This window comes from Gallinula chloropus (genome assembly GCF_964237585.1).
Source record: "Gallinula chloropus genome assembly, chromosome: 3".
Lineage (NCBI taxonomy): Eukaryota > Metazoa > Chordata > Aves > Gruiformes > Rallidae > Gallinula > Gallinula chloropus.
Window position 1 is genome coordinate 87,956,994 of NC_140087.1, and position 25,636 is coordinate 87,982,629.

General features: G+C 42.4%; 1 protein-coding gene across 1 annotated transcript in view; it reads right to left on the reverse strand.

Annotated features, from left to right (window-relative positions):
• Positions 1 to 1,514: 1,514 nt before the first annotated feature.
• SH3BGRL2 (SH3 domain binding glutamate rich protein like 2) overlaps positions 1,515 to 25,636 on the reverse strand; it is a gene marked incomplete at its 5' end in the record, with an annotated part of 41,622 nt that continues 17,500 nt past the window's right edge. Inside the window, 3 exons of the mRNA XM_084261390.1 lie at positions 1,515 to 1,559; positions 2,678 to 2,758; positions 20,988 to 21,173. Of these exons, the coding sequence (XP_084117516.1) occupies positions 1,545 to 1,559; positions 2,678 to 2,758; positions 20,988 to 21,173 (282 nt within the window). The 3' untranslated portion in view covers positions 1,515 to 1,544. The remainder of the gene's footprint in view (positions 1,560 to 2,677; positions 2,759 to 20,987; positions 21,174 to 25,636) is intronic.

The window sequence follows — 25,636 nt, forward strand, 5'->3', positions numbered from 1 at the left end:
CAGCACTGGCCCAGAGACCTCCAGCTGTCCCTTCCAACTAACATGTCTCAGATGCCACGGTTCTTGATACCATCAGAACATGCGATTCGTGGCACAGACAGTGGTTCTGACACCTTTAAAAGTTTGCCTTCCTTCAAGCCACAGAGTCTGGGAGATGCTGTGATTGCAAAGGTTTCCCACATAACAGCTGTCCTTCATTTACTCAAGGACATAAGGGCATTTAATGGAATGGCACTACCCTGTCATTATGAAATCACTTGAGTAAAAGCTACATCACAGCATAGCTGTTATTTCCATAGCCAGACTTGATTCAAAACGGATAATGCAATTTCACTTCTGTCTAGAACGCTTTTTGTAATGGCTATTGGGAAGTCACAGGCCTAAGTTCTGCTACGTGCATCAACACAGCCCCACTGGAATGATTTCCACTTCCTTTACCTAGCTCTTCCTCTTCGCTGAGAGGACCATTGTGGCCTCATCCAGCAAAGCTTACTCAGCTTTCTCACTGTTTTTGAGGCAACTCCACATTTCCACACCTGGGGATATAACTGGGACAACAGCTGGCAAGTTCAGCATGCTCCTGGACCCTGGCAGAATGTTCAGCCATCAGTGGGACTGAGCTCTGGCTCTTAAAGCGTCCCCCTGACTCATGTGGCTAATGGTGGAGCTGTGTTTTGCTGGCTAAACTCAAGGGTTTGGCAAAATTTCATTTTAAGACAGCCCAACTGTAGTTCTCCAACCTTTGGTGTTAAGCCTCTCTCAGTTAAGAGGTAATGTTATCATTAGCTTTGAGACTGCTTCTTCTGAACTGCCCAGTATTTTCCACCAAGTGTTTCCCTGCACATTTCACCTGTATTTGCAATATGTCAAAATATTTCACTTTGGCACCTACTCTGTGGTAACAGCTGTTTTTAAACAGTCAGTTGCAATGTACATCATGAGACAAACCAAGTTTTCATGAACAAGGTTAGCAGACCATGTCTCCTACAATAAACATGATCTAGCATAAACATCTCAATAAATGCAGGGCAGAAACATGGTAGCTATTGGCTTAGACTGAGATCTTAAGATTGACAGTTTTAACCTTCTGGATCATAACCAGCACAAACATTCTGAAGACCATGAGCACTAACTATCATGATGAGCTAATTTCAACTACAGTAGTTGGATGAATATAAAAAGGCAAGGAATCTGACTATGGAAGTGTATCTGTGAACAACAGGAGCCCTACACTCCTGCTCCTTATCCTCAAACATACATGTCCATTAGAATGTCAGTGCCAGTGGCAAAAGCAATCCAAAGACAAAGTGAAACATCAACAATGAGTATTTTTAAAAAGGAAGATGAGTAGCCTGGCCTTAATCCTGTTTGATATATGTGTTATTAACTCCACATGATTGGAGAGCACCGTCTCACGGCAAGCAGACTACTACTAATGGTGCATGTTTGCTCCGTCACAGTGATCCATTAGGGAAGCTGTTGTGTGCTGAAGAACAGGGTCATTCATCCAGGAGATGTGTTTGTCGACACTTCAGATAGACTTCCTAGGGTTCTGACTCCTATTTAAAAGAAACAAAAATATTATTAGTACTATGAAGAAATATTCACTATCTGTGACCTTTGCCTAGAAAGTGCCCCTACCCCTGGTCCACACAGCAGCTGAGGATGCATCACTTTGAAGTACTACCAGGCTGAAGCAGTGATCTGTCCAAGCTTAGAGAGATACTCCTCTGGGTGGACAACAGGTTATTTCCCAGGAACATAGCTGCATAGAAGCTGCTATTTCTGATTGCAGTAGGCCATCATCTTTTTCCTGGACCACTTCAAGCTATAAAACTTGCAGTAAGGCTGCCAAAACAATGCTGAGGTTCTCTCCTACTCCTCTCCCTCAAAGGGTGAAAAACTACACAAATCCCTGTAAGAAGAGGAACTCCACAGAAACCCAAGAGCTACCATCCAGGCCTGAAACAGTACTGCTACCAAACACAGCTGTGTCCACACTGACCAAGAGAAGAAAAAACCTCTCCCACGTCTGGTCTACTGTGTCTGATATCAAAACTGCACCATACAATCTCTTTGAACAAGTGTCCAGGCTTCCATATGGCAATAAAAATCTCTATTATACTGCAGATATATTTCAATTGAAGTTAAGTGTTCAATGGAAAGATGTTAACTGGCTTTGTGTTCTAACCTGTATAAATGTATTTGTTAAAACTAAATTCTTATCCAAAAAAGTTTGGTACAGCTCCTGACTGCTTCAGCACTTTAAAATACATACTGTGTAATCAATAAATGCCATCCTGGTTGTTCCATTATGCCAGGCAGTCCAGTAAGATGTTTCAGTGACATAAGCTGCAGATATTCCAGTGATTAAGATAATTATAACAGGAAACAAAACTACTAAGTCACTCTCAATTTACACTGATAACATGAAGGAGAATGTATTCTTAAAACTTCCTTTATCTGCTGCCTCGAATTAACATCCATGTATATGCTTGGGTTTATTTAAAAGGCTTTACTTCTCATGACAACAGCTTCAATTACATCACTGGCATGAATTTGATACAGACAAGGTATGGATCAAGGCAGCAGTACATCCAAACACACAGAGTTCTTTTGGTTCAAACAAAATTCAATCTTCAAGAATTCCATTAAAAGTCTCCAATACAACACTGACCTTTGACGCCAAAGTAGGTTTCAGTCCAAGAAAGGAGAAGACAGTGTTGCTCTCCTTTGATTCAAAAAAGCCATCGTAATCCTAGAGAAGAAGAAAAATTCAGTCAACAATTGTATTTGTGTTTTCCTGATTGATCCTACCAGGCCATGTATTAGACTAATAGACAATATGAAATGATGCTCTGGAAAAAAAGGATACTCCTGGACATACCTACAAGCTATTCTAAGCTGCACTGGTATCACCAACTACAAGGGTGAATGAAAACACAGATTCTCTAGCTGCAACACTTTTACTGCTTTATTTGGCAAGAAAACACCAACTTTCAAAGGAAATTTATTGTGGATGTATTTTAAAGGTACATAAGAGCCTAGCAATGCAAGTAAGTCTCTGACCAAATTTCCAGTTTGTATTTTAGCACACAAAGTACTTCCTGAAATGGAAGCTTCCAAAAGTTTCTAAGGCAGCTGAACTCATTATTTCTTCTGAGGTGGAACAGGGACATCATAGAACCATAGAATGGTCTGGGTTGGAAGGGACCCCAAGGATCATAGAGTTCCAACCCCCCTGACACAGGCAGGGCCACTGACGTCCAGGCCTGGATCTACACAGGGTTGCCCAGGGCCCCATCCAGCCTGGCCTGGAACACTTCCAGGGATGGGGCATCCACCACTTCTCTGAGCAGCCTGTTCCAGCACCTCACCACTCTCTCTGTAAAGAGCTTCCCCCTAATATCTAATCTAAACCTTCCCTCCTTTAGCTTTAGTCCATTCCCCCTTGTCCTGCCATTGTCTATCCTTTTAAAAAGTTGATTCCCCTCCTGTTTATAAGCTCCCTTCAGGTACTGGAAGGCTGCAATGAGGTCCCCCCCCAGTCTTCTCTAGTCTCTCTTTGTAGGAGAGGTGCTCTGGCCCTCTAATCATCTTTGTGGCCCTCCTCTGAACCCTCTCCAACAGTTCCAAACAGTTGACCATCGTGTCCTCTGAAATCAGCAATCATATCTCAGCCTTGGACGACCACATAGTTAAATATAAAATGTTACTAAAAAAAAAAAAGCCCTTGTTGTATAGAAAGGTTAACAAATAAGCTTCGTTATCACAATGAGGTTCCTTTTAGGTTTCAGCTGATTAAGATTGGTTTCTGATCTCAAAGTGTTACTACTGGTTTTACTGCTTTGCTTATTGCTCTGGACACATGCTACTCTTCTATCATCAGATGACCTGACAATATTTGATTTTTAAGGGGAAAAAAAGAGAAAGAGCACTGTTGAGTGAATGGATTTGGGATATGACAAGAAGCCAGGAAGTTTCAGGTTCTCTTAAGGGTCTGGCAAAGATTTCCTCTATGACCCCGAGCAAACAATACAGCACCCAGTTTAGATTCCTTTCCCCCTCCACATAAGTGCAAAGTGGAAATATGAATCTTTACTTGACCACTTCTGGCACATAAAATACTCCACAAGTGACAGGAAATTTCAGGTATGTGCTCATCATTACATAGCAATTATCTCTAATGCCTAATGGTAGTTATGCTTAACTTGAAAGCATTCAATGAGAGAAACACCTTTAAATATTGACTGTGCACATACATGCTTTCAACACAGAATATTAACAGGCAGTCTGTGTGTCTTCACATACTTCCCATTCCTGTAGTGGCCATTCCCAATGCACCTGACCCCCAAAGTTATCACTTCTTTGGCTCCTATCCTCTAATCTCACTACTTTTTGAGAGGTCATGTCTCATTGTGACAGTTACAGGTCCTTTTCCTACAACTAAGCCTCAATCTACCTCAGCAGCAGCTGCTTTGCCCACTGGTCTCTCCTTCCACTCCCACCTTCTTTTGAACCTGTAAATTCACAAGCTGCCACCACCACACACGTGCAGTCACAGGGGATTGTGTAAGATGAACAGAATGAGCTGCAATTGGAAAGCAGCAGTCTTTTGCTGACCTGGCTCTTCTTGAAGACAGTCACAGGATATGAAAAGATCAGGAACCTTCTTTTATCTTCCAACCAGTTTACTCATGCCTAGCCAATATCAACTTGTGCTTATATTTTGGCTTCTCACGTCCTAAGCAGGAAGCAAAAACATTCTGGGCAGGCATTCTGCTTCTCAGTACTTCTCTGGGTCTTCACAATCACAAGAGTGAATCCATGAACAGACCTGCACCCCACCTGCCAGACCCAATTATGAGATATATCAAATAACATCCTAGCAGAAAGATGGCTAGTATTTTGTAAAATAACTTTGTAAGGAAAGTCTGTGCTTGTAGATGAAGGCTTTACTTCTCTTCATTGTCTTTTTTCTCACCACTAACCTAAAATAAAAGACTGTTCACACAGAAAATACATAGCCACCATGACAGGGATAATATACCTCCCATGAGATCCATAATAATTTTGCAGATGTGCCAAATTTCTCTTAAAACCTTTACAGTGCACTAGGCAAAGATGCTTTACTAGCATTTCCATAATAATATCCTGCTAAACTAATGTGAACACAACAGTCCAGCCAAAGTGATACTTTGCAGTTGCATAATCACTCATGTAACCACAGACCAGAAGAAAACAGAGCTGCACAGAGGCAGTTTCCCAGCCCAACCCTCTACACTAGAAGTATCTGCCTTGAAAGGCATGGGGAGGCCAGCAGGAGCACATGATGGTTAGGAGGCCTCAGACACACAAGCTTACATAAGCAGGAGTAAACCTTCCTCTTAAGATGTTTTTTTGTCATCATCTTCTTACAAGATGGCATATCACTGTGCTATACACTCGGGCAAGAAGTTGGTATTCCAAGACCAAGCTTTATGCCTACCCATCCCTTCAGCTTTCATGCACATATTTGTAAAGAATCAAGGAAACATTTAGGTTGGAAAAGACACCCAAGATCATCAAATCCAACCACTAACCTAGCCTCAACAAGTCTAACCACTAAATCATGTCCCTAAGCCCCATTTCTACAAGTCTTTTAAATTCCTTCAGGGTTGGCAAATAAACAACTTCCCTGGGCAGTCTGTTCCAATGACTGGCAACGTTTTCAGTGAAAAACAATTTCCTGGCACAACTTGAAGTCATTTCCTCTTGTTCTATCACTGTAACTTGGGAGAAGAGACCAACACCCACCGGACTACATCCTCCTTTCAGGTAGTTGTAGAGAACAGTAAGGTCTCCCCTCAGCCTCCTCTTCTCCAGACTAAACAACCCCAGTTCCTTCAGCTGCTCTTCATAAGACCTGCACTCCAGACCCTTCACCAGCTTTGCTCCCCTTCTCTGGGCTCGCTCCAGGACCCCAATGTCTTTCTTGTAGCGAGGGGCCCAAAACTGAACACAGTACTCAAGGTGCAGCCTCACCAAAGCTGAGTACACACATTGCTTTCTCTATGCACAATACGTAACTTCCAATGAATACTATCTACTCACTTCACTCCATGGGGAGAGTCGAGTTTATTTCCTCTCCCTGCCAGGGGAATGAAACACTTCAAGGAATAAAGCTGTTCTGGAGCAAGGAAAGGTAGACTCTCCCACAGCAATCAGCATCACAGACTGGGAAGCAGACTTTGCAGCCAGATGCTACTTATCATTATGAAGACAGGACTATTAACATTATTTTTTAAAATGCTTACAGATGGAGGTATTAGACACAGTTTTAAGTTCCTTTATTGTTACTTTTAGGTATGGTCTGTTCCACTTCACCTTGAAATTAAACATATAAACAAACAGAGGAAAGAGGCATATATACATACATTCTTAAAAATCTACATGTGATAAACTGATGCTAGTTTCTGATTTCATGTAAATTCACAATTAATAGCCAGAAAGCAGACAGATCTCACAACTAGGCCATGATGTAAGCTGCAACAGTACTGAAAGCAACCCCAACACTACCGTGGATAAAAAGCAGACTCTGAACACCCAGCAGAGTAGTAATACTGCAGCTCTGCAGAAGGATGTTTGATTAAGCCCTTGACTTGAATAACTGCACAGATGCTGTTAAACCTGAAAAAGGTCCAGCCTGACTCTGCTAAAGCAGATGAAAAATCCATGAGGAACATGAGCTGGAACAGCAACCACATGTGAAGGCAGTGACTGATCTGAGAAATAACCTTCATTTTCTCCACTGGGCTCACCTGCAAGTGAGTCACACACTCACACAGTGAGTCTGGAGTGCAGGTTGAGAAGCAGTGGAGGAGTACAACCCACAATGAGAACAAGGGCACCCCTTTATCATGTTTAAATTGCCTTGAACAGCTCATTACAGCCCTGTCAACTAGAAGCAGCCAATCTGCAGGCAGCTAGTGAAAGCACTTCTGCAGCAGCACGACATCATATCCACTCCCCATTAAGAGCATCCTAAGGACATGGAGTTTATATGAAACCCCAGACACCTGTTTGTCTCAACAGTTTATCCAAGAGAAGGGTCAGTTTGTTCATGTGAATCATCATCTCTCATCACCATTTTTGAGTTCTGGTTATTTCCTTAATTGTCTTAATCCCAGTGCTTCAATTAGCTCTAAAACTCACTTCTGTAAGACCACATGTTTTTCACTCTGGTAGGAATTTGGAAAGAAACACAGGATAGGGAAGGATTCACAGCCTGAAAACAATGTTCTAAGAAATAAGGCTGCATTCCTGGCTCTGACAATGACTTTGTGACTCAACTAATGCACCAATAGCCATGAACATCTGTTTAGCTTAACCTCTGTAAACTAATTTTGATATTTACCAATTTTTACTTGCAGAAGTACCCAGGCCTGATTTAGTATGGTTTTTCCACATTTTTACAGATTATTAAACCTGGATTCACTTACTGAAAAAATTGTGAAGGTTAAACAATGAGCTGAGCAAGCATATGTTTGAAAGAGCACAAAGCCCAGTGGGTAGAATAATTTTAAAAGGAGCAGAATATTTAATAACCACAAGAGATTATCCATGAGAAGCAATCTCCCTGATGTTTTGAAATATCTGCATTGCAAAGCACATTAAAATGCTGTTGACACTTTCCTCCCTTCATGGGGGATGGGAGTGGAAGCATCATGCTTCTAGATAAAGCAGCAGTAAAGTTTTAAATGGGAGAATTTTCCTATTAATCTCTGCAATGAAAAATATATGAATTCAAAGGTGGAAAATGTGTTACAAAAATGCGTAATAGTCCTATAAAATTTGAAAGAAATCACTTCAGTATGATAGTTTCTTAAGAGATTTTTGAGAAGCATCATCTGAAGGACTCATCGGTTTTGCTTTGGCACGTAGCAGAGTTCAAAGTAGGCATCCCTGGCATCCCCTGTAATATGGGCAAGATAACAGATGTTCCAAAAGCATCCTGCCTTTGGCCTTACCTTTTTAAGGAGAGAAAGTCTGTGCAGATCTGAGCTGCATGTAGAGACATTAAATTAATGGGTGAGGACATGAAAATCCTTGTCCTGCACGAAGAACATCCCACAGCTACCAGCAGAAGATGCAAAGGCTTAAGAACGAAAACGGTGCCAAGCTCAGTGGAAGCTGAGAGCATCACACCCAGGCAAGAGCCCAACTCACTTGTGAGCCAGCATGTTCCAGTTGGAAAAACTCTGTGGGATGCTGCCTCCCACAGAGGAGGGACACCATCATCCACCATTTTTGGCAAAGCAGTGGCTCCCTGCTTCCACACCACGCTTCACTGCTGATAACAAGCTACTACAATCCCCTTGCTACTGTGCCAAGCAGCTCTACCAAGCCAGAGGGTGCTGCAGCTCTGCTGGGACCAGCTAAGCACTGGTGCCTTGCCCCTGCATGAGGAAGTGGCTCCCACTGATGTCCCAGAGGTGTTCAGAAAGCAGCTGTTAACCTAAAGATACACGAGTGTGGCAAACTGCCACCCAGTGCCCCAATTCAAAAGGCAACTGTGTGTACAAATATAATTGTGACTGTGTTACTTTAAATTATGATCCCTGGCATTTTCCAGAGCTGCTTATTACACATTAATGTATAAAACACTAGCAATGTTAGTAGCTGATAAAGACTACTAAAAGTAAGGGGGGACAGAGACAGTGGGCATGAATTATCAATGATGCACAGATGCTCAACCCCTCTGGAAAAGTTGAAAAGCCACAAAAATACAGCTGACAAATCACAGAGATGTAACAGAGAATGACAAACACCAGTTAAGAGAAAAAAATATCTCAGGATAATTTGAGGGGATAAAGAAGTGACAGGAGTATAAATAAGGCAAGTAAAAAGCTATTAAGTCAGAGAAGGTTTCTTAGCTGGGTAACAGTCACCTGACAGCCTTAGGCCTGGCTTCTCACCTTTAACAGTCAATGGCAGCTTGATCACCAAGTAGCTTAGGCAAGACACAGCCTGTCTGTTTTACCACCAGCATCCTTTGCTGAAAATTAGCAAAGCTAACTGTACTGACATTTCAACAGCTCACCTACAGGGAAAAGCATAAAGCGTGTCTCTGCTCTAAACCAAGACAGAGAAGCAGACTGTGGCTGCAAAGGTCTCCAGGAGCAAGATTACCCCAGGTGGTGCTGGGAGGAAGGCTGTGAAGCTCACTGTAGTGACAGCACGATCAGGTACTAGATGCAGAGCTCAGGGGACCCATGGTGCACATTGCAAAAACACACTAAGAATGCTAAATGGTTACATGGCTTCACCAGAAGTGTGACCTAGTGAAAGAGAAATGTAGTAAGAATTACTAAATACATTCAAGTTATATTTGCTTCAGAGAAGAAACTAGAGGCACAGAGAATAGGCAACAGAAGTATTTTATCTGCTTGATTTGCTTCTAGCCTTTCCCAAACATATGCTTATGGCCACTGTCGGGGGACAAAACTGGGCCAGACAGACCTAGTCTTACACAATAAAGACCACTCCTGTATCTTAAGTCATCTCTTACACAAAGTTTTAAAATAATCAAAGGTCCTTCTGACATTCATGTGGGTTGTATGTAAACTTACTCCAGTAGGAAAACTGTTGGTCCTCAGGAATGCCCTCCTTGGAAATCCCACTTCGGGGTAGCTTCTTTTCTCAACAGCAACTGCCAAGTTGACAAAGCTCAGCTTGGCCACAACAGTAGCTGTACACCAACTGTGATGTGGAGGCCTTAAGTTGGTTGCATCCTGGTGCTGGGAAACCAGATCAGTGTAGTGACATGATTACAGATGCTGCCATAATTAATGTGGCACAGCATTTTGTTAAGCAGGTACAGGGAGGCTGGTTTAAATAGACACTGTCACTGCTGGGAGAAATTGACTGCTCACCCAAGTTAAAACTGGCAGTCCTGCAGGTCAGTAAATAGTTATTTGCGCTTCAAGGGACGTAACACAAGCGTGATGGCATTAGATCAAAGAAAAACATTAACACATTAACACAGACTGCATTTACAATCAGCAATTACAGAGACACCGTCTATCCATTACTACTCCAGTGGGATCAAGGGAACATTTTATCTCATCAGGTTTCAAGGAAAGTGACTGTGAATAAAGTTCATCCCAGCAAATTTCTTTAAAAGAGCAAGTTAGCTTTGCTGCTGTTTGGCTTTAGCTGGTGGCCCGAGGAAGAACACGCTGCTGCGCATCGCAGACACTCCTCACCGCTCCCAGCGCGTCGCGGTTCAGCCCCAGGCGCAGCCGAGCCGCAGCCCCTCGCCCACCCCTCTCTGCTGGGACGGGGAGAAACGGACAGGAGCCCCCGTGGGTTGGGGCAAGGGCAGTTTGCTGGCACAGCACAGGGAGGGAGGGAACAGCAACACAGACCCCAAGACACAACACACAAAGGGCGATAACATGGAGCTCTTACCGAGCAACTGGAGGCTCTGCCCGCACCCAGCCCGTCCCAGACCCGCCCCTCCCCGCCTGACCCCCTTTTATGGGGACCTGAGGGAACGGGGTGTGGGAAACAACAACAACTCGGCTCACCTATGCTGGCTCCTTGGGAACGGGAACTCTGTCCTGGCTGGCACCGAGACGCTGCGTCAAGCAGCCAAAAAACGAGAAACGCACCCTAATGTCGCTTGCACCGCTCCTCATACAGATTTTTAATAACACGCTAATTATTGGACAGTACTTAAATCTGTGGCCACACTGATCTGTTCCTCTTTGGCACCAATTTTTCAATGCACGATTATGATCTCTTCCTTCTTCTAAAAGGGGCAAGGTAATTGCTCCGACAAGGAATGATGGGGAGCTCCCAAACGGATTGCACGGGCTCCGCACTGCTCCAGACTGAATTAATGCTGTGTGCCATCCAGAGCCAGCTGCTCGCATCCTTCCTGAAAAGGGCAGTCCAGTTCTCTAGGTCAGATGACATTCATTTACTGATCTGATTATGATTACAATGGAAAGCTCTTACTCACCACAGCTCTCCTTGGAGAACAAGTGTGTGGGCATATCTGAGGGGGTTTCAATAGTATATAAGCACACAAAAATAAGAAAATCTCCTCTGCACCACACAGGTCAGTCTAAACACGAGAGTTTCCCATTTGATAACCTTCTGATAAGATCCCTGCACAGTATTTTCAAAGACCTTACACAATTGACTCTACAAAGCAACTTGTTACTCCTCTCCTAAGGGCCAGATGTTTATTTCTGTAATCTCTTGTTGTACACTTCCAAAAACAAAGGCTTTAATAAAAGGGAGGCAGATGTCAGCTGCAGCTCTATTGTTTGAACAGTACATGACAAACTCAGGCTGATGTGATGTTTGTCAGCAGCCGTGACAGGGTAGAAACATCAACTCGAAGAACTGGTATCTTTAGCCTCCAATAAATTAAAGTGCAGAACAGCTTCCCCCATCCAACCACTGAAGACCCCAAACTGGCATATTGCCCACCTGGGGCAGGGGACTATTCAGGGGGAGTTAGTGGCAGAATCAGTACTATGGATAACAGGTGCCACATTCCTCTGTTGTGCACCTTCCAACTCATCATCTTAGAATGCAGAAGAGGGGCAGAATCACCTCTCTCAATCTGCTGGCCACACTTCTTTTGATGCAACCCAGGATGCTGTTGGCTTTCTGGGCTGCAGATGCACATTGGTGGCTCATGTCCAGCTTCTCATCCATGAGCATTCCCAAGTCCTTTTCCTCAGGCTGCTTTCAAGTATATCAGCTCCTAACCTGTATGAATAACAGGGGGTGTCCCAACCCAGGTGCAGGACCCTGCACTTGGCTTTGTTGAACCTCATGAGGTTCACATGGGCCCACTTCTCCAGCCTGCCCAGGTCCCTCTGGATGGCATCCCATTGCTCTGACACATTAACCTCACCACCCAGCTTGGTGTCATCTGCAAACTTGCTGAGGGTGTGCTCAATCCCACTGTCAATATCATTAATGAAGGTATTAAACAGCACTGGTCCGAGTATGGACCCTTTAGGACCACCACTTGTGACCATCTTCCATCTGCAGTAATCCAGATAGTTGACATCCGTAGCCCTTTCATTGTCCACTGACACAGTTACTCCATTGTAGAAAGCCACCAGATCGGTCAGGCAGGACTTGCTACTAGTAAAGCCATGCTGGCTGTCTCAAATCACCTCCCTGTGCCTCAGCACAGCTTCTAGGAGGATCCATGATCTTCCCAAGCACAGAGGTGAGGGTGACAGCTCAGTAGTTCCCAGGGTCCTCTTTCCTACCCTTTTTAAAAATGGCTGTGATGTTTCCTCTCTTCCCATCACCAGGGACTACACCTGACCAACACAACTTTTCAAATATCACGGAGAGTGGCTTGGCAACTACATCAGCCAATTCCTTGCAGATTCTGGGACGCATCTCATCAGGTCCCATGGACTTGTGTATATTCAGGTTCCTCAGATGATCACAAACCTTATCTTCACTTATAGTGGAAGGGACACTGTCTCCCTGGCCCCATCTTGTGGGCCATCAACTTGAGAGCGGGGAGGAGAGAGGTTTCAGTGAAGACCAAAGCAGGAAGGTTGAGAACCTCAGCATTCTCCTCATCTGTTGTCACCAGCTCTCCATTGTTGCTTACTGGGAGACGTACACTTTAACCTTCCTTTTCTGGTTTATATACATGTAGAAGCCCTTCTTGTTTTTCTTGGCATCCCTTGCCAAGTTCAGCTTCAGCCATGACAGATTTGAGAGGGAGGAACTGGAATGCCAGGGAGTTAGCTGTGGCAGTCACCCTTCTACATGAAACCCTGGCTAAGAGACCTAACAAACAGTATCTTGCCACCATGCAGAAGACACACGGGCAGGGGTTGCTTTCCAATGCCAGCTTTGCTTCTGTGTTCCTTGCTTGAGTGAAGTGCTTAATCAGAAGGTTAAATAGTGATGTGTCATTGGCCCCAAGTCACTCACATTCAGACAAGGGTCTATGGACACCTGTGACCCACAAACTGCTTCAATGCAACTGCAGAAGGTAATGAAGAACAATTTCAAGCAAACAGCTTATAAACTGTACCTGCAGGAAAGTCTTCCTCTGATGGAAAAATCATCAAGAAAGTTTCAGCTTCATCTCTGAGCAATTCACACTAACTTTTATCTAGCAAAATTACCCCAAGACAGACCCAGACCACGAAGATTTTAAACAAGTTGGCTAAGACATCTCCAAGGGTGTGGGGAATCAAATACAGACTTGCTGAATACTAAATTAGCTGCTCAACTGCCCAAGCTCCTGAAGTAAACACACTACAGGAGATCTGCTGAGGTGAATTCTGCCATGTTGCTTGAGGATCTAGAGCGTTCAAACTCTCTGTATCTGTAGGTTTCAATAATGACAAACTCCTCAACAACAGGCCAGCACAGAAACCGAGGTGGTTTCTAGCCAGTTTTCTTAAATCCTCTTTTCTTTCTCTTACCAACCAGTAGTTACTGATTTGCATTTGACACACATAAAGAAAATGCATATGAATCTTTCCAGGATGTTTAAAAACACAGAAGAAATTGATACCTATCACTGCAAAGAAATCAGTTCCACAGTAATTGCTTCTGTGCTGAATCATTTCTGGAGAACACTGGGCATCTTTCAGCAGCCTGTTTTATTTCTTTCTTGTCTATAGGCCTTCACTGTTTTGATGGAGTTGATACCCATATATCACATTTCAGGGAAGGACAATAAGTACAATAAATATCACATATCTCCATCTCTACAACTACCCACTGGGAACTCTATCAGGACTTAACCCCCCCACCACTCCAAGCCATACGAATAGCTTTCAAGAAATAAAAAAAAAGGGGGGAGAGAATAAGAAAAGTCAGCCTGCTGCCATGTAAATATTTTCCCTTCAGCTCAAACTCCCACCCAGAAACAGTTTTCCTTTTGATTTTGGTTGGCCTAAATTTCAGGCAATCTCATCACTAGCAGATTTCTGCATATAGAACAGTCACCATTTCAAAGCACTAACCTGCAGCTTTGTAAGGTTAAAAATAGAGTGCAGTCTCACTGGAAATGGAGATTTCCAATCTTCTGAAAGATCCAGGAGTCGCTTCTAGTCTACAAAGGGTTGTGTATTCAAATGTGGAGATTTCAGAGAAAGAAAAGGAATGTGTGAGGCACAGGCCTAATTTCAGATATCACTTTTCCAGCACTTCCTGCTTTCTGCTTTAAGAGCTCACCATGTCCAATGTTCTGCCTACTGCAGATCCTGTTTGGGTACATATACCTACTTATCTACCATGTGAAGAAGCTAAAGCCCTAGCTGGAGGCTACAAATTCCACTCCAGAAGCCGCACCCCCAAAATTTAGGCATTTCAGTACTTGGTATCATGCAACTGGCCAAGGCACCAGTCTGCAGTGATCTCTCCATCTGTCTGGACTTTCCCTGGTCTGTGTAAAAAAGGTAACAGTAGTAAGGAAGGATAAGTAACTCTTTGTTAATTCCTTTTAAATGCATTTTTAACCTGCAGGTTAAAGTAGTTAGTACTGTGCAAGTACTTAGAAAGAAGCTGTGAACCCACACAAAATCACTGATCTGGTTGAGTGAAATAAATTCACAATGGGAAGCAGAACATTTAGAAAATTTTTTGTAACCTTGAAAGCAAAGGATTTAGTAAAAATATACAAACTACCATCCTCATGTTTTTACTGAGTCCAGATGGGATGGAGTTAACTTTCTTTACAGCAACCTGTGTGGTGCTGTGTTTTGGATATGAGATTAAAACAGCCTTTATAAGATATCAATGTTTTGGCTAGTGCCAAGCAGTGCTTGCACAGCATCAAGGCCTTTTCTGTTCTCTACTCCTCACTGCCATCTCCACACGCTGGGAGGAAACATAGCTGGGACAGCCGGCCCCAACTGGCCAAGGTGATGCTCCATACCACATAAACTCATGTTCATAAAAAATTGTGGAGTCTTCCAAGGTAGCTGTTGCTTGGAGACTGGCTGGGCATCAGTCTGCTTTTGGGAGATGGTGAGTGACTGCATTTGCATCACTTGGTTTTTTTCCCTTTCCTTCACTTATTCAACTGTCCTTATTTCAACTCACGAGCTTCCCTGCTTTTGTTCTTCCCATTCTCTCTGGTGTCCTGCTAGGAGACTGAGGGGAGGACCAAGCAGCTGTGTGGTTGCTAACTGGGGTCAACCCACAACAGCCCTTTTTGGCTCCTGAGCACACTGACTAAATCTACAGCTGTTACTTGGCAAGCTATTACTTTATGTTGCCGGTCACAATGTTGACTTGATGCCGATTTGATTTTTCCCCTCAGTTGCTCTGTTGCTTCCTGTACATCAAACTCAAGAGCTTGTTAATGGCTGTTTTCAGCTCTTGCTGTGTTATCACTTTCTATTGCTGTACCTGGGAGAGCCATGATAAAAGCATCAACCTCGAGCCAGATCTGGCATTTGGGCCTGCACTGCTGCCATCCCAGTACCCTGGGAACCAACTCAGACAGTTAGCAATTATACCCTGCTCCTCTTCTTGAAACCACTTTGTGGAGTAAATGAAGAATGGCATCTTTTTCCACAGGACAGATGTTCCCACCCTTGTTGCAATGGCCCTTCAGTTTCTCGAACAGCCCAATGTAACAAGAAGGTTGTACTGCTGTGTGCAGCAGCACTGATTTTGGCTTCTCATGAGGTGAACCAACCACTTATAACCCACTGTGTAATTACCAGAAAACTGAAAGCAATACACTATTTACTGATGTCATGGGTCTGCAGGAAAACATCAGAACTGGAAATATGCTCTGTGGAGTCCCACAAGACAAGTCACAAACTGTCACAGGCAAAAGCAAACCAAGCCAGTTATCAGAGGTGAAAGCCAGCCAGCTCGCACTGGACATTGCCAGAAGATGGCCAGTACTCTCTATACTGACTCATGGACAGCAGCTAATGCCCTGTGTGGGTGGCTACAGCAACAGAAGCTGACTAACTGGCAGGTAGGCCCATCTGGGCTGCTACACAGTGGCAAGACATTGCTGCCTGGGTACAGAACCTCATTGCAAGAGTACGTTACTTAGATACTCAGATGTCCAAGAGACAAGTGCCACTGAAGAACATCAGTGCTGGAAACAAGGAGCAAGCAGAGAGGCTGTGAGAACTGAAATGGCAAAGGTGGACCTGGACTGGGAACATAAGGGGGAGTTATTCACAGCTCAGTAGGCCCATGACACATGAGGGCACCAGGGAAGAAATGCAATGAATAGATGGGCTTGTGATCAAGGGGTGGACCAACCACTGAACAGGTTATCCATGAATGCAAAACATGTGCCATGATCAAACAAATCCAGTGGGTAAAGCCTCTCTGCTGTGGAGAACAGTGGCTGGGAAACAGCGTGGTTGCTTTCACCTCAGGAAAAGGCAAACCTGTTCATGGGGCCAGGGTATGTTTGGTGAGTAGTCCAGAAGGATGAGGAAACCCAGTGTTTACTGCAAAACGATTTAACCTTAAGGGAAAATATTCTACTGAGTTGTATGTCATAGCTGTATGTCACAGTACCACAGCAGAAGCCACTAAAACTGAGCATGAGCCTTGCAAAGAACCCAGAAAGACACAACTAGTTCCAATGCCCAACAACCCAACCTACCAGCTCTACCTGTCTTTTTTCTCATCTTTTCCAAATTCTCTCCATTACATTTTTCTCTTTGCAAAAGGGAACTCATGCACTTTGCATCATGGACTATGCACTTCCTTACTCTTATCTAGCATTAACTAGAACAAGATAACTGTAGCAATTTACACTGTTGTAAATTAGAAGAGCAGGTTCATTTGTCTGAAATGTAGACTGTCTTTATCACACACTTACAATGTTATAGTAATGTCATTAAGATGAAACAACAGATTGTAAAGTCATAGAAAATGTAAATTTTATAGTATCAGTGCTATGACGTGGGACTGGATTATCAGTGAAAGAACTGTAAGCACACAAGAACACAAATCATCTTGTTCACAGGAAATAAAAATGGGTTTGCTGAGTACTTTAATTCAAAATTCATTAGCGGAATTTGTAACTGAAAAATTGGGGAGCACATCTCCGAACACTGAGAAAATGAGAAGAAAGATCAATGATCTGTGATTACAGCAACCCAAAAATTTCAAGGTCTTTCTCACTTGAAACATTTTGTGGAACAGTAAGCACTGGTCATCTTTCTGTACCTTTCTCCCCTCCTACACACACAGTCAGACGGCTGTCACCGACCCCTTTTTAGGTACTTACTGAACACACTGAAGACAGACTTCATCCACACTGCAACTACATTCTGAAAAAATATTATTTCAAATGGTAACGTACTAGCCAGAAAAAGCTCATCTCAGATAATACCATTGGGCTGCACACTGCTGAGGTTTCCTACTAAAGGGAATATGCAGATAAGACAATGCAACTATTAATGCTTTTACTAAGAGGGACTGTTATAAGCATGACATACAATTTTTATTTCCTGTGAACAAGGTAATGATTGGTGTTCTTGTGTGCTCACATCTCTTACTGATAAATCCAGTGCTATGTCATAACACTATAGTAGTTTGTATGTTTTTATATGCTTGTGAACCTTTCTTGAAGTAACATGAACAAAATAAAGTACCTATTTTGCTTTGCCTTGTCTAACCCCAGTACATATAGAGGCTCTGCAATGGATCTGACCAGTTTGTGCTGTAAGTCTGTACTGTCAGTAACAATGTGTAAGCCACAATAAGTACAAAGGCAGCTTCCTGGTGAGACTGCAGAAGGGGCAAGCACAAAACCAGATAGTGTTTGTTAATAGAGCAACTGGGATTAGAAATTGCCTGTGCACAGATTAGGAATGATAAACTATAATTTTCACTAACACAACTAAGAGAAAACTCAGTGGGTACTTTTTCAGTTTAAGTTACTTAATAGTGCTTTATTTTTAAGTTATTTCTGTCAACATAAACATATGAAAACACTCCCTGCAGAGATGACAAAGACAGACAAGATATACAATGTCTGTGGACTTCATCTAATTGTGGTATTTTAACCCCCTTTCCAGCATTGACCTCCTTTGCCTCCTGCCTAATGTTTTGCCTCCACTATATTACCCAAGAACTTCTTTAACTAATGCAGCAGGCTACCTGGTGAATAAGAATGTGATCCTGCACATAGATCTTTCTTCATCCTAGAAAATATAGCTTCTTTCAAAGCATGTTTTCTCTTTAAAAGATGTTCATGCAGACAGTGAGGCCCAGTAATAGGATTAACTGCTCAACCAAAATGGCTATCAGCTGAGCAGGCAGATTAATGAGATCATCTCACATGTTGCTAATTCCAAACAGCAATTTCTAAGACAAGGTTAAAACATGCTATAAAGGCAATCTGACAGGGCAATCAACAACGGCCCAAAACACTATTTCCCAGGCAAAGTAAAAATCACACAAATAAAAACATTTACTTTGTTCTGTAAGAGAGGGGCAGTTCCACAAGTGAGGGTCAAAATCCCTTCTATGTCCCAGACATTTCTTTAACTGACATTTCTTACCTGGAAGTAGGAAGATACCAGTTACACTACTGAGGTAACCAAGCAGGGGAAACCCAAAGCATGGAAAGGGATGTAAAAAAAAAAACTTGCTTCAAGCAGCCAATTAGCTGCATCATACCCAATCTGTTGCAGAGGATCCTAAATCACTTGTGCTCTTCCTACATTAAGACAACAGTTGCACTGCAGTTGACAGGTTCTCAATGTATCTGAGCTATCCATCAGCCTGAAGCAGCTTTGTTACAGCACTGTTGAGTCTGGCAGGGAATAAGTTGAACCAGCTTGGATGTATTTCCATCACATTCTAGTCAGAAACCCACACAATAGCTGGACCAGAGTAAATGTGAGTATAACTGCAGAGACTCTCTTCCCCACATCATTTTCTTACTGAATTCACAGACAAACTTTACCCACTCTCTTCCTGACTCAGCCAGGGTGGCACATCAAACCTCTTCTCTCCCCATCAGCTACTCAGTTACCTCAAAACTGTCTCCTACAGGATCTACAAGCCATGTGGTTGAAGTATAAAGAGACGCAGTACAGCAAAGAGGGCCCAGCTGTAGACTTTTTACTACATTTTATTCAAAGGTGAGTATATAAAGTTCTGGTAAGAGTCTCCCAGACTACAACAGTGCCCAAGACTAGTGTACCATGCTGGCTAAGCAGGAGTAACACACTCATACGGTGCCATTCTTGGCATATTGCACTAGCTGATGGAGAAAGTGTTAGTTTACACCATAAGAGAAAACAGTTCACCTGACTGTTGTGAGGTTCATAGGCTCTCACACTTAGCAGTCTTTCAGCAGAAGAGAAGTCTCAAGATGCTTTAACTTTAGGGAAAGATTAAACTGTTCTCCAATTCCAGCAGCAAATAGTTTGTCATTCTTGCTAGAGACCTCTATTATAGGAAGGCTCTCTGAGCATAAGTGAAATTTACACTATGACAGCAACAGAAGAGTAACTGTTGGAGCAAGTCCAGAGGAGGCCCTGGGATGATCAGAGGGCTGGAGCACCCTTCCTATGAAGGCAGGCTGAGAAAGAGTTGGGCTTGTTCAGCCTAGAAAAGAGAAGGCTCTGCTCTTACAGCACTCTTCCAGTACCTGAAGGGGCCTACAGGAAAGATGGAGAGGAACTGTTTACAAGTGAGGGCAGTAATTGGACAAGAGGTCATGGGTTTGAACTAAAAGAGGGTAGATTTAGATTAGATATAAGGAAGTTCTTCAGAGAGTTGTGAGACACTGGCACAGGTTGCCCAGAGAAGCTGTGGCTGCCCCCTCCCTGGCAGTGTTCAAGGCCAGGCTGGATGTGGCTTTGGGCAACTTGGTCTAGTGGAAGATGTCCCTGTCCCCCCTCCTGGCAGGGGGAGTTGGAAATAGATGATCTTTGCAATCCCTTCCAACCCAAACCACTATGATTCTATGGTGATGCATCGGAATACCAGAATCAAAACTCACCAGCCTTGGTGACTGTTAAGCAGGGTATTCTTTATTGAAGCGCTGGGCACACAGGGGATCGCTCCTCCCAATGTGTGCGCCCATTAAAGCCAAATTTCTCATATTTATACAGATTAACTACACATATTCATTATCATTTCTAAGAAAAGGCAGGGTGATGCAAATTATTTCCAGGAAGTCATTTACATTAACTCCTCACAGATAGAACATGCTCAGTGACACTCAGGAGGTCTTCCAGTGGTCTTCAGGGATGAAGGCTGGACGTCTTCCTCTCTCTTAGCACATGCTCTTTACGGTTTTCTCCATAGTTACCAAAACACATTCCTGAGCTCAAATACACATTCCTGCACAAACTAGTTAGGAACCCCTTTTAACTGAAAAAAAGATCTACTCTGTCTCTTAATTGGTTGTTGGTCTCATTATTCATGACTCCCCTATCTGCACTAGCTTCAAGGCTGTTGCACTGTTATGGCAATGTTTTGTAGCAGCTTTCACAAAACAGCTCACACAGTTACAGCCCTATTCTACTAAAATCCAAAAGAAATATATTCTTAAAATACACAAATTAAAGTTATATTAATTGTCTCAAGCCACATCTACATCAATCTATTCAGCATTATTTCATTTCACTGAATCAATGGTTTTATGATTAATTACAGCAACAATCTAGCTAATGTTCTCATTTACTGTGCTAAAGACTTTTATGCTTGGACTAGACCAAGTAGCAAGAAAACCCTAAATCCCCATGTTACTGTGAAGTTTCACAAGGGACTTCACCATTGTCAGGTTATACACCCAAGGGAATCCACCAGCTGAAGACAACTTTAGGATTTGCAGATGAATAATCTGATTTTTCATTTGGATCATTACCTGCTACTACTGCCCCAAACTGTCACCATTCATTCAGATACTATCAACAAGTCACAGTTCATTAAATGGTCAACAGGTTATACTAATAGATTGATTGTTGACAATTATAACAGGTACTTACTCCACAGTATCGATCATCACTGAATATCTGCGGTGGTAGTGGGTTGCCTTGTGCAGGCTGCCTGTCCTCAGGAATATTTTTATACATCCATTGCCTTTTCTCCTCTGACATTGTGATATCCACTTCTTCAAACTCTATGCGATTGGCTTCCAGAAACCTTACCACATCTTGCTGCCTCTTCTTTATCTAGATGAAAGAAAGGGAAAAAACAGTACTCAGACCAAGTCCACCACAGCCTAGACATGGTTACAACCAGAGAACGTTCCTCCTTTCCTGTCCCACTTTCAGGGGACGGGAAGTCAGAAACTCAAAGACAAAGAATTATTTTTCAGCTTCATGTTCTTAAAAGTTAAATACCATTGGTTCCTTACAGGTTGGGAAAGGTTATACTTCCTCATCTCATTTCTAGAAGGATCTCTTCAGTTCAACTATGGGTATTTTAGCCTTTACTTGCTAAAGAGGCTTTAAAAAAATATTCTTTGGAAGTAGGACACTTTGGAAGGAGGACTTAAAAGAGGTAGCTTGTTTTCAGTCATTAGGGCTTAGATTTTTCTAAGTATACAGGCACCTAGAGAAATGCATGGTAAAATCTGTTAAGCCTCAGAAGAGTCTACTCCAGGAAGTGTTCATTGAGATAAAGATGTTGGTACATCTAGAAAAACACCACCACAGCTACACACATTTTTGTTTTCCTAGACACCTACACATCTTTTAAAAACACAGCTTGATGGTTCCCTGAACAAGGATTGTTGAATCTTTAATTAAGAGTGTCTGCCTGCATAATACACATGCCTAAAAATAAGCATGATCTCATCTCTTTTGCACTAGATATATGGTGTTTCTGCCCCTCAAAAAGACTACCATCTTTATACAAAAGCCTTGGAGGCAGAACACTGGCAGTTTTTAGCCAGTTGTAGCTACGATCAACCCTTAACAGCTAGCTGGGCTTCAAGCAGATGCACTCAGCTGAAGACTACTTCTGCCTCAAATAGGGTTTTATATCAAGATAACCACCTTTCAAATGGAAAGCTATAGGACCAAGAAAAGCTACCTGGGCTCACTCACCTAGGTCTGCTCTGCATTCTCTTCAGTCCACACTGCGCCTTTTGCATCTATTTAATGAAATTAATTCTTTTAGACAAGGACTATAATTTATACGCTGTATTTTTTATAGTTACATCAACATAATTATTTGAGGAAAAATACAGCTTTAATTATATTACAGTATTCCTGGACTGTCAGATCTATGCAGTTGCTGACTGGCATAAAGCCCAGGTGGATGAATCATGCCTGTGGGTATCATATGACCTAGATACTATTTGGAAATCAGAGGATTTTTAGAGTGAATGTACTAGTTGTTCTTGTCACACAACCCATTCTATCTACCTAAAAACACCACGAAAAATGCTTAACTTCTGGAAGTAATGCTAATGGAATTATTGTTTCTGTGAAATAAGAGGGTAGCCATCCTAGGGAATTGCAGAGAAAGCTCTTAAATTATTACTGCCTTTCTTAAGAAGTGGGATGCACAGTACGTTTGTGTCTTACTCTTTTTTCTTTTCTTACAGATGCTGATGGGGGTTTGAGGCATACGTGAAAGGATCTTTCATACACCCAGCACCTCCTAAAATTGTGTACAAATAGTGCATTATCAACCACAGCAAAATTACTGCATCAAAGGCAACATGCCTTTCACTGCCTCCCTAAAAATTGCAAATAAATTCTGTAGAAGTGAAAGATGAAATATTTTCCTCTTTCACCAAGAAAAGCTGCAAGAGAGGATTGAGAGACTGAGATTTTTAACGTGAATATTAGCATTTGTTCAAACGGAAATGAGACATCTAAAATGGCGTGTGGGAGAGATCATTTCCTTACAGTGGTGTACTGCTAACACCAATACGGAATTCCCTCCTGCACTGGTCAGAGCAACTAGCAAACCACATACAGTGCTTGGGACAGCCCTCTGGCCCTGAGGCCAAATAGCGACTTCTTGCCAAGTCTGTTAAACCTGCACCCTCTGAGAGTGGCTGCATGTGAACTGTATATTGGGAATGAACCCTGGCATGCTGTAACACCTACATCATGGCCACGACCTGTTTGTGAGACTAGCTAACACCTGGCTAAAGCTGTCAGCAGCCATTCTTCTCAGTTACACAGTACCAGAGAGCTTCAGTGCTAGATCCAGGCCAGGTACCAGCACACATGTATCTATATGTACCCATTTTCATCCTCTGTCTTCTACTAGTCTCGACACAAGTTTAACTGCAACTCAGATTTGATCAAATCCCCACTATTTTCACTGTTCAGACCATGAGAATTCTTCCCAAAACTCACATTTACTAATATCTCCTTTTTATTTTTATAAAGCTAATTAAGATGTTGGAGTGAAATAAATTGTAGGGTGGGGCTTTCTTTTAGCCAGAAGCCTTGTAATTCTACAACTCATCTGCATGAGTTATCAGCTGTGGATGTGCCAGCTGCATACATTTAAACAAAAGGCCCTGAAAATTTTTAGCCCAAAAAGTAGCATCTTCTCCTCCCCCAAGTAATTTGAGTCCAGCCTGTAAACTGAAGCAAGAGCATTAGATACATTAAAAAATCCTATTACATTATGCCTTGTTATTTACGATGGATGCTCAGAGCATCTGCTACAACATAAACCATCTGACGATTCCCCAAGAAAACCACAGGACCTTTGTCTTCCTCTACAACTGGATGCGCGCCGCAGGAGCGCGTCAGCCTCACAATCCTGCCTGCAGCTCTCATCTGTGGCTACCCCAGGCTGTAAAAGCTCCCAGCGTTCAACCACATGAAACACTGAGCAAAGACAACACCACACAAAGAGCAGTGTAGTTCTCCCTCCCTCACTAGCCTGAGCAGAGGATCTGAGCTCCTGTCAAGAGCCCAGTGGAGAAAAATACATCTTCATTTGACAAGCTGCAGAGGTGGATACTTCAGTTCTTTGTGAAATTTAGCCCTGTACCAGGCAGTTTGAGGTCTTCCGCGTGATGTAGCCAAAAAGAGTATTTGTATCTGAAAAGAGCATCATCAGAGTTACCATGTTCAGTAAAGCCTGGTTTGTGGTTATTCATACAACACTTTGGGAAAGCAAAAGTCTTTCAGGATTGACTGCTTTAGCATCAAAATATTTTGGTTTTAATACATTTCAGCACATGAGAATACACTGAGATACACCATCAAAATATATCTCCACTGTGAAGTTTCAGAGGGAAACACTTAATTTTGTAATTATAGCAACTGTAGCTTCCATATGCATCCTAATTATCTCAAACAAGAAGTTCAATTTTGATTACTTTTTTTTAAACCTCCTTACATTCATGAGAGAGCATTAGCCATAAATACAACTACAAACAGGAAATGCCTCTTCTTATGAAGCAGCAACACTGACTTTGAAACAAAATCCACATCTCCAATATGATCCTACTCTATCTTTAACATAGTGCTGAAAAAATCTAGTAGGGCTAATAGTCTGGTCTCATATTATGATGATTGTCTCCCATATTTTTGACAGAATGTTTTCTGAATATCATTTCTCTGGGATTGGTTTTACTGTTGTGTATGTTTCTATTCACAAAAGCAAGGCAGGAAAAATCGCCCAGACACATCTCCATTTTATCACAGGATTTGAAACTGGTTTCATTCTTAGAATTAAACAACAGGAAAATAGGATACCCATTTTTGACATACAGAACTGCTAATCACTTGCCCATTTTTTTTTTTAAAAAAAGAGTCTCTCAACTGAAGTATCCTGGCTTTCTTCCCTAGTTTTCATTTCTTCATACTGATTTGCTCAGGTAACAGGAGGATACTGCTTTGGAGAAATACTTCAAAGACATCCTCAGGCCAGGAGGGACTACTGGGATTATCTGCTCTAACTTTCAGCATCCCTGAAATAATTCCTTATAGGAATAAATCATTTCCTTAGATTTTTTTCCCCCCTGAACTGATAACAAGAGAACCTGCCAGCCTTTGTAAAATGTTGCCATCACTTAAATTTGTTTGCTTCTGTTCAGAATTTGCCTCACTTCCAGCCACTTTTTATATCTTTGGCTAGACTAAAAACTCTTCTGCTACAAGACTGCTGTCTCCCACACAAGTAATATGGGGGAACAGATCTCCCAGCTAAACTGAACAGTGATCTCTGGTAAAAAGATAGATCTCATTGCTCGTTTAACAGTAGAATAAAGATCATAAAGCATGCCCATGTTAGACCATAAGTCTAGCAAAATCAGATCACAGCCTCTATCCAAAATTCCCTGGAAGCTTCTCATCACTTCCAACACAACTAGAGATCACAATTTTCTTCTTCCCCCATAATGTTTCCTGAAACTGTTTGCAGAAGACCTTCTGAACTAGAAAGACTTGCCTACTGGCAGCTGCTGAACCAAGAGAACATATCATGTGGTCTTTCCATTACTAAACAGCAGCAGTATGTCATTATGCTATACCATTTTAGCTAAGATATTAAATACACTGCAAAGCTCTCACTAGTACAAGATTTATCTAACCCAGATAAGATAAATGAGTATTACTTCTACTGTAGTATAGATGACTCAAGTAGCAGTATTAATAGGCACTGTGAAATAAACATAATTAAATAGAACTTCACAGCCTTATTCCATTAGCCC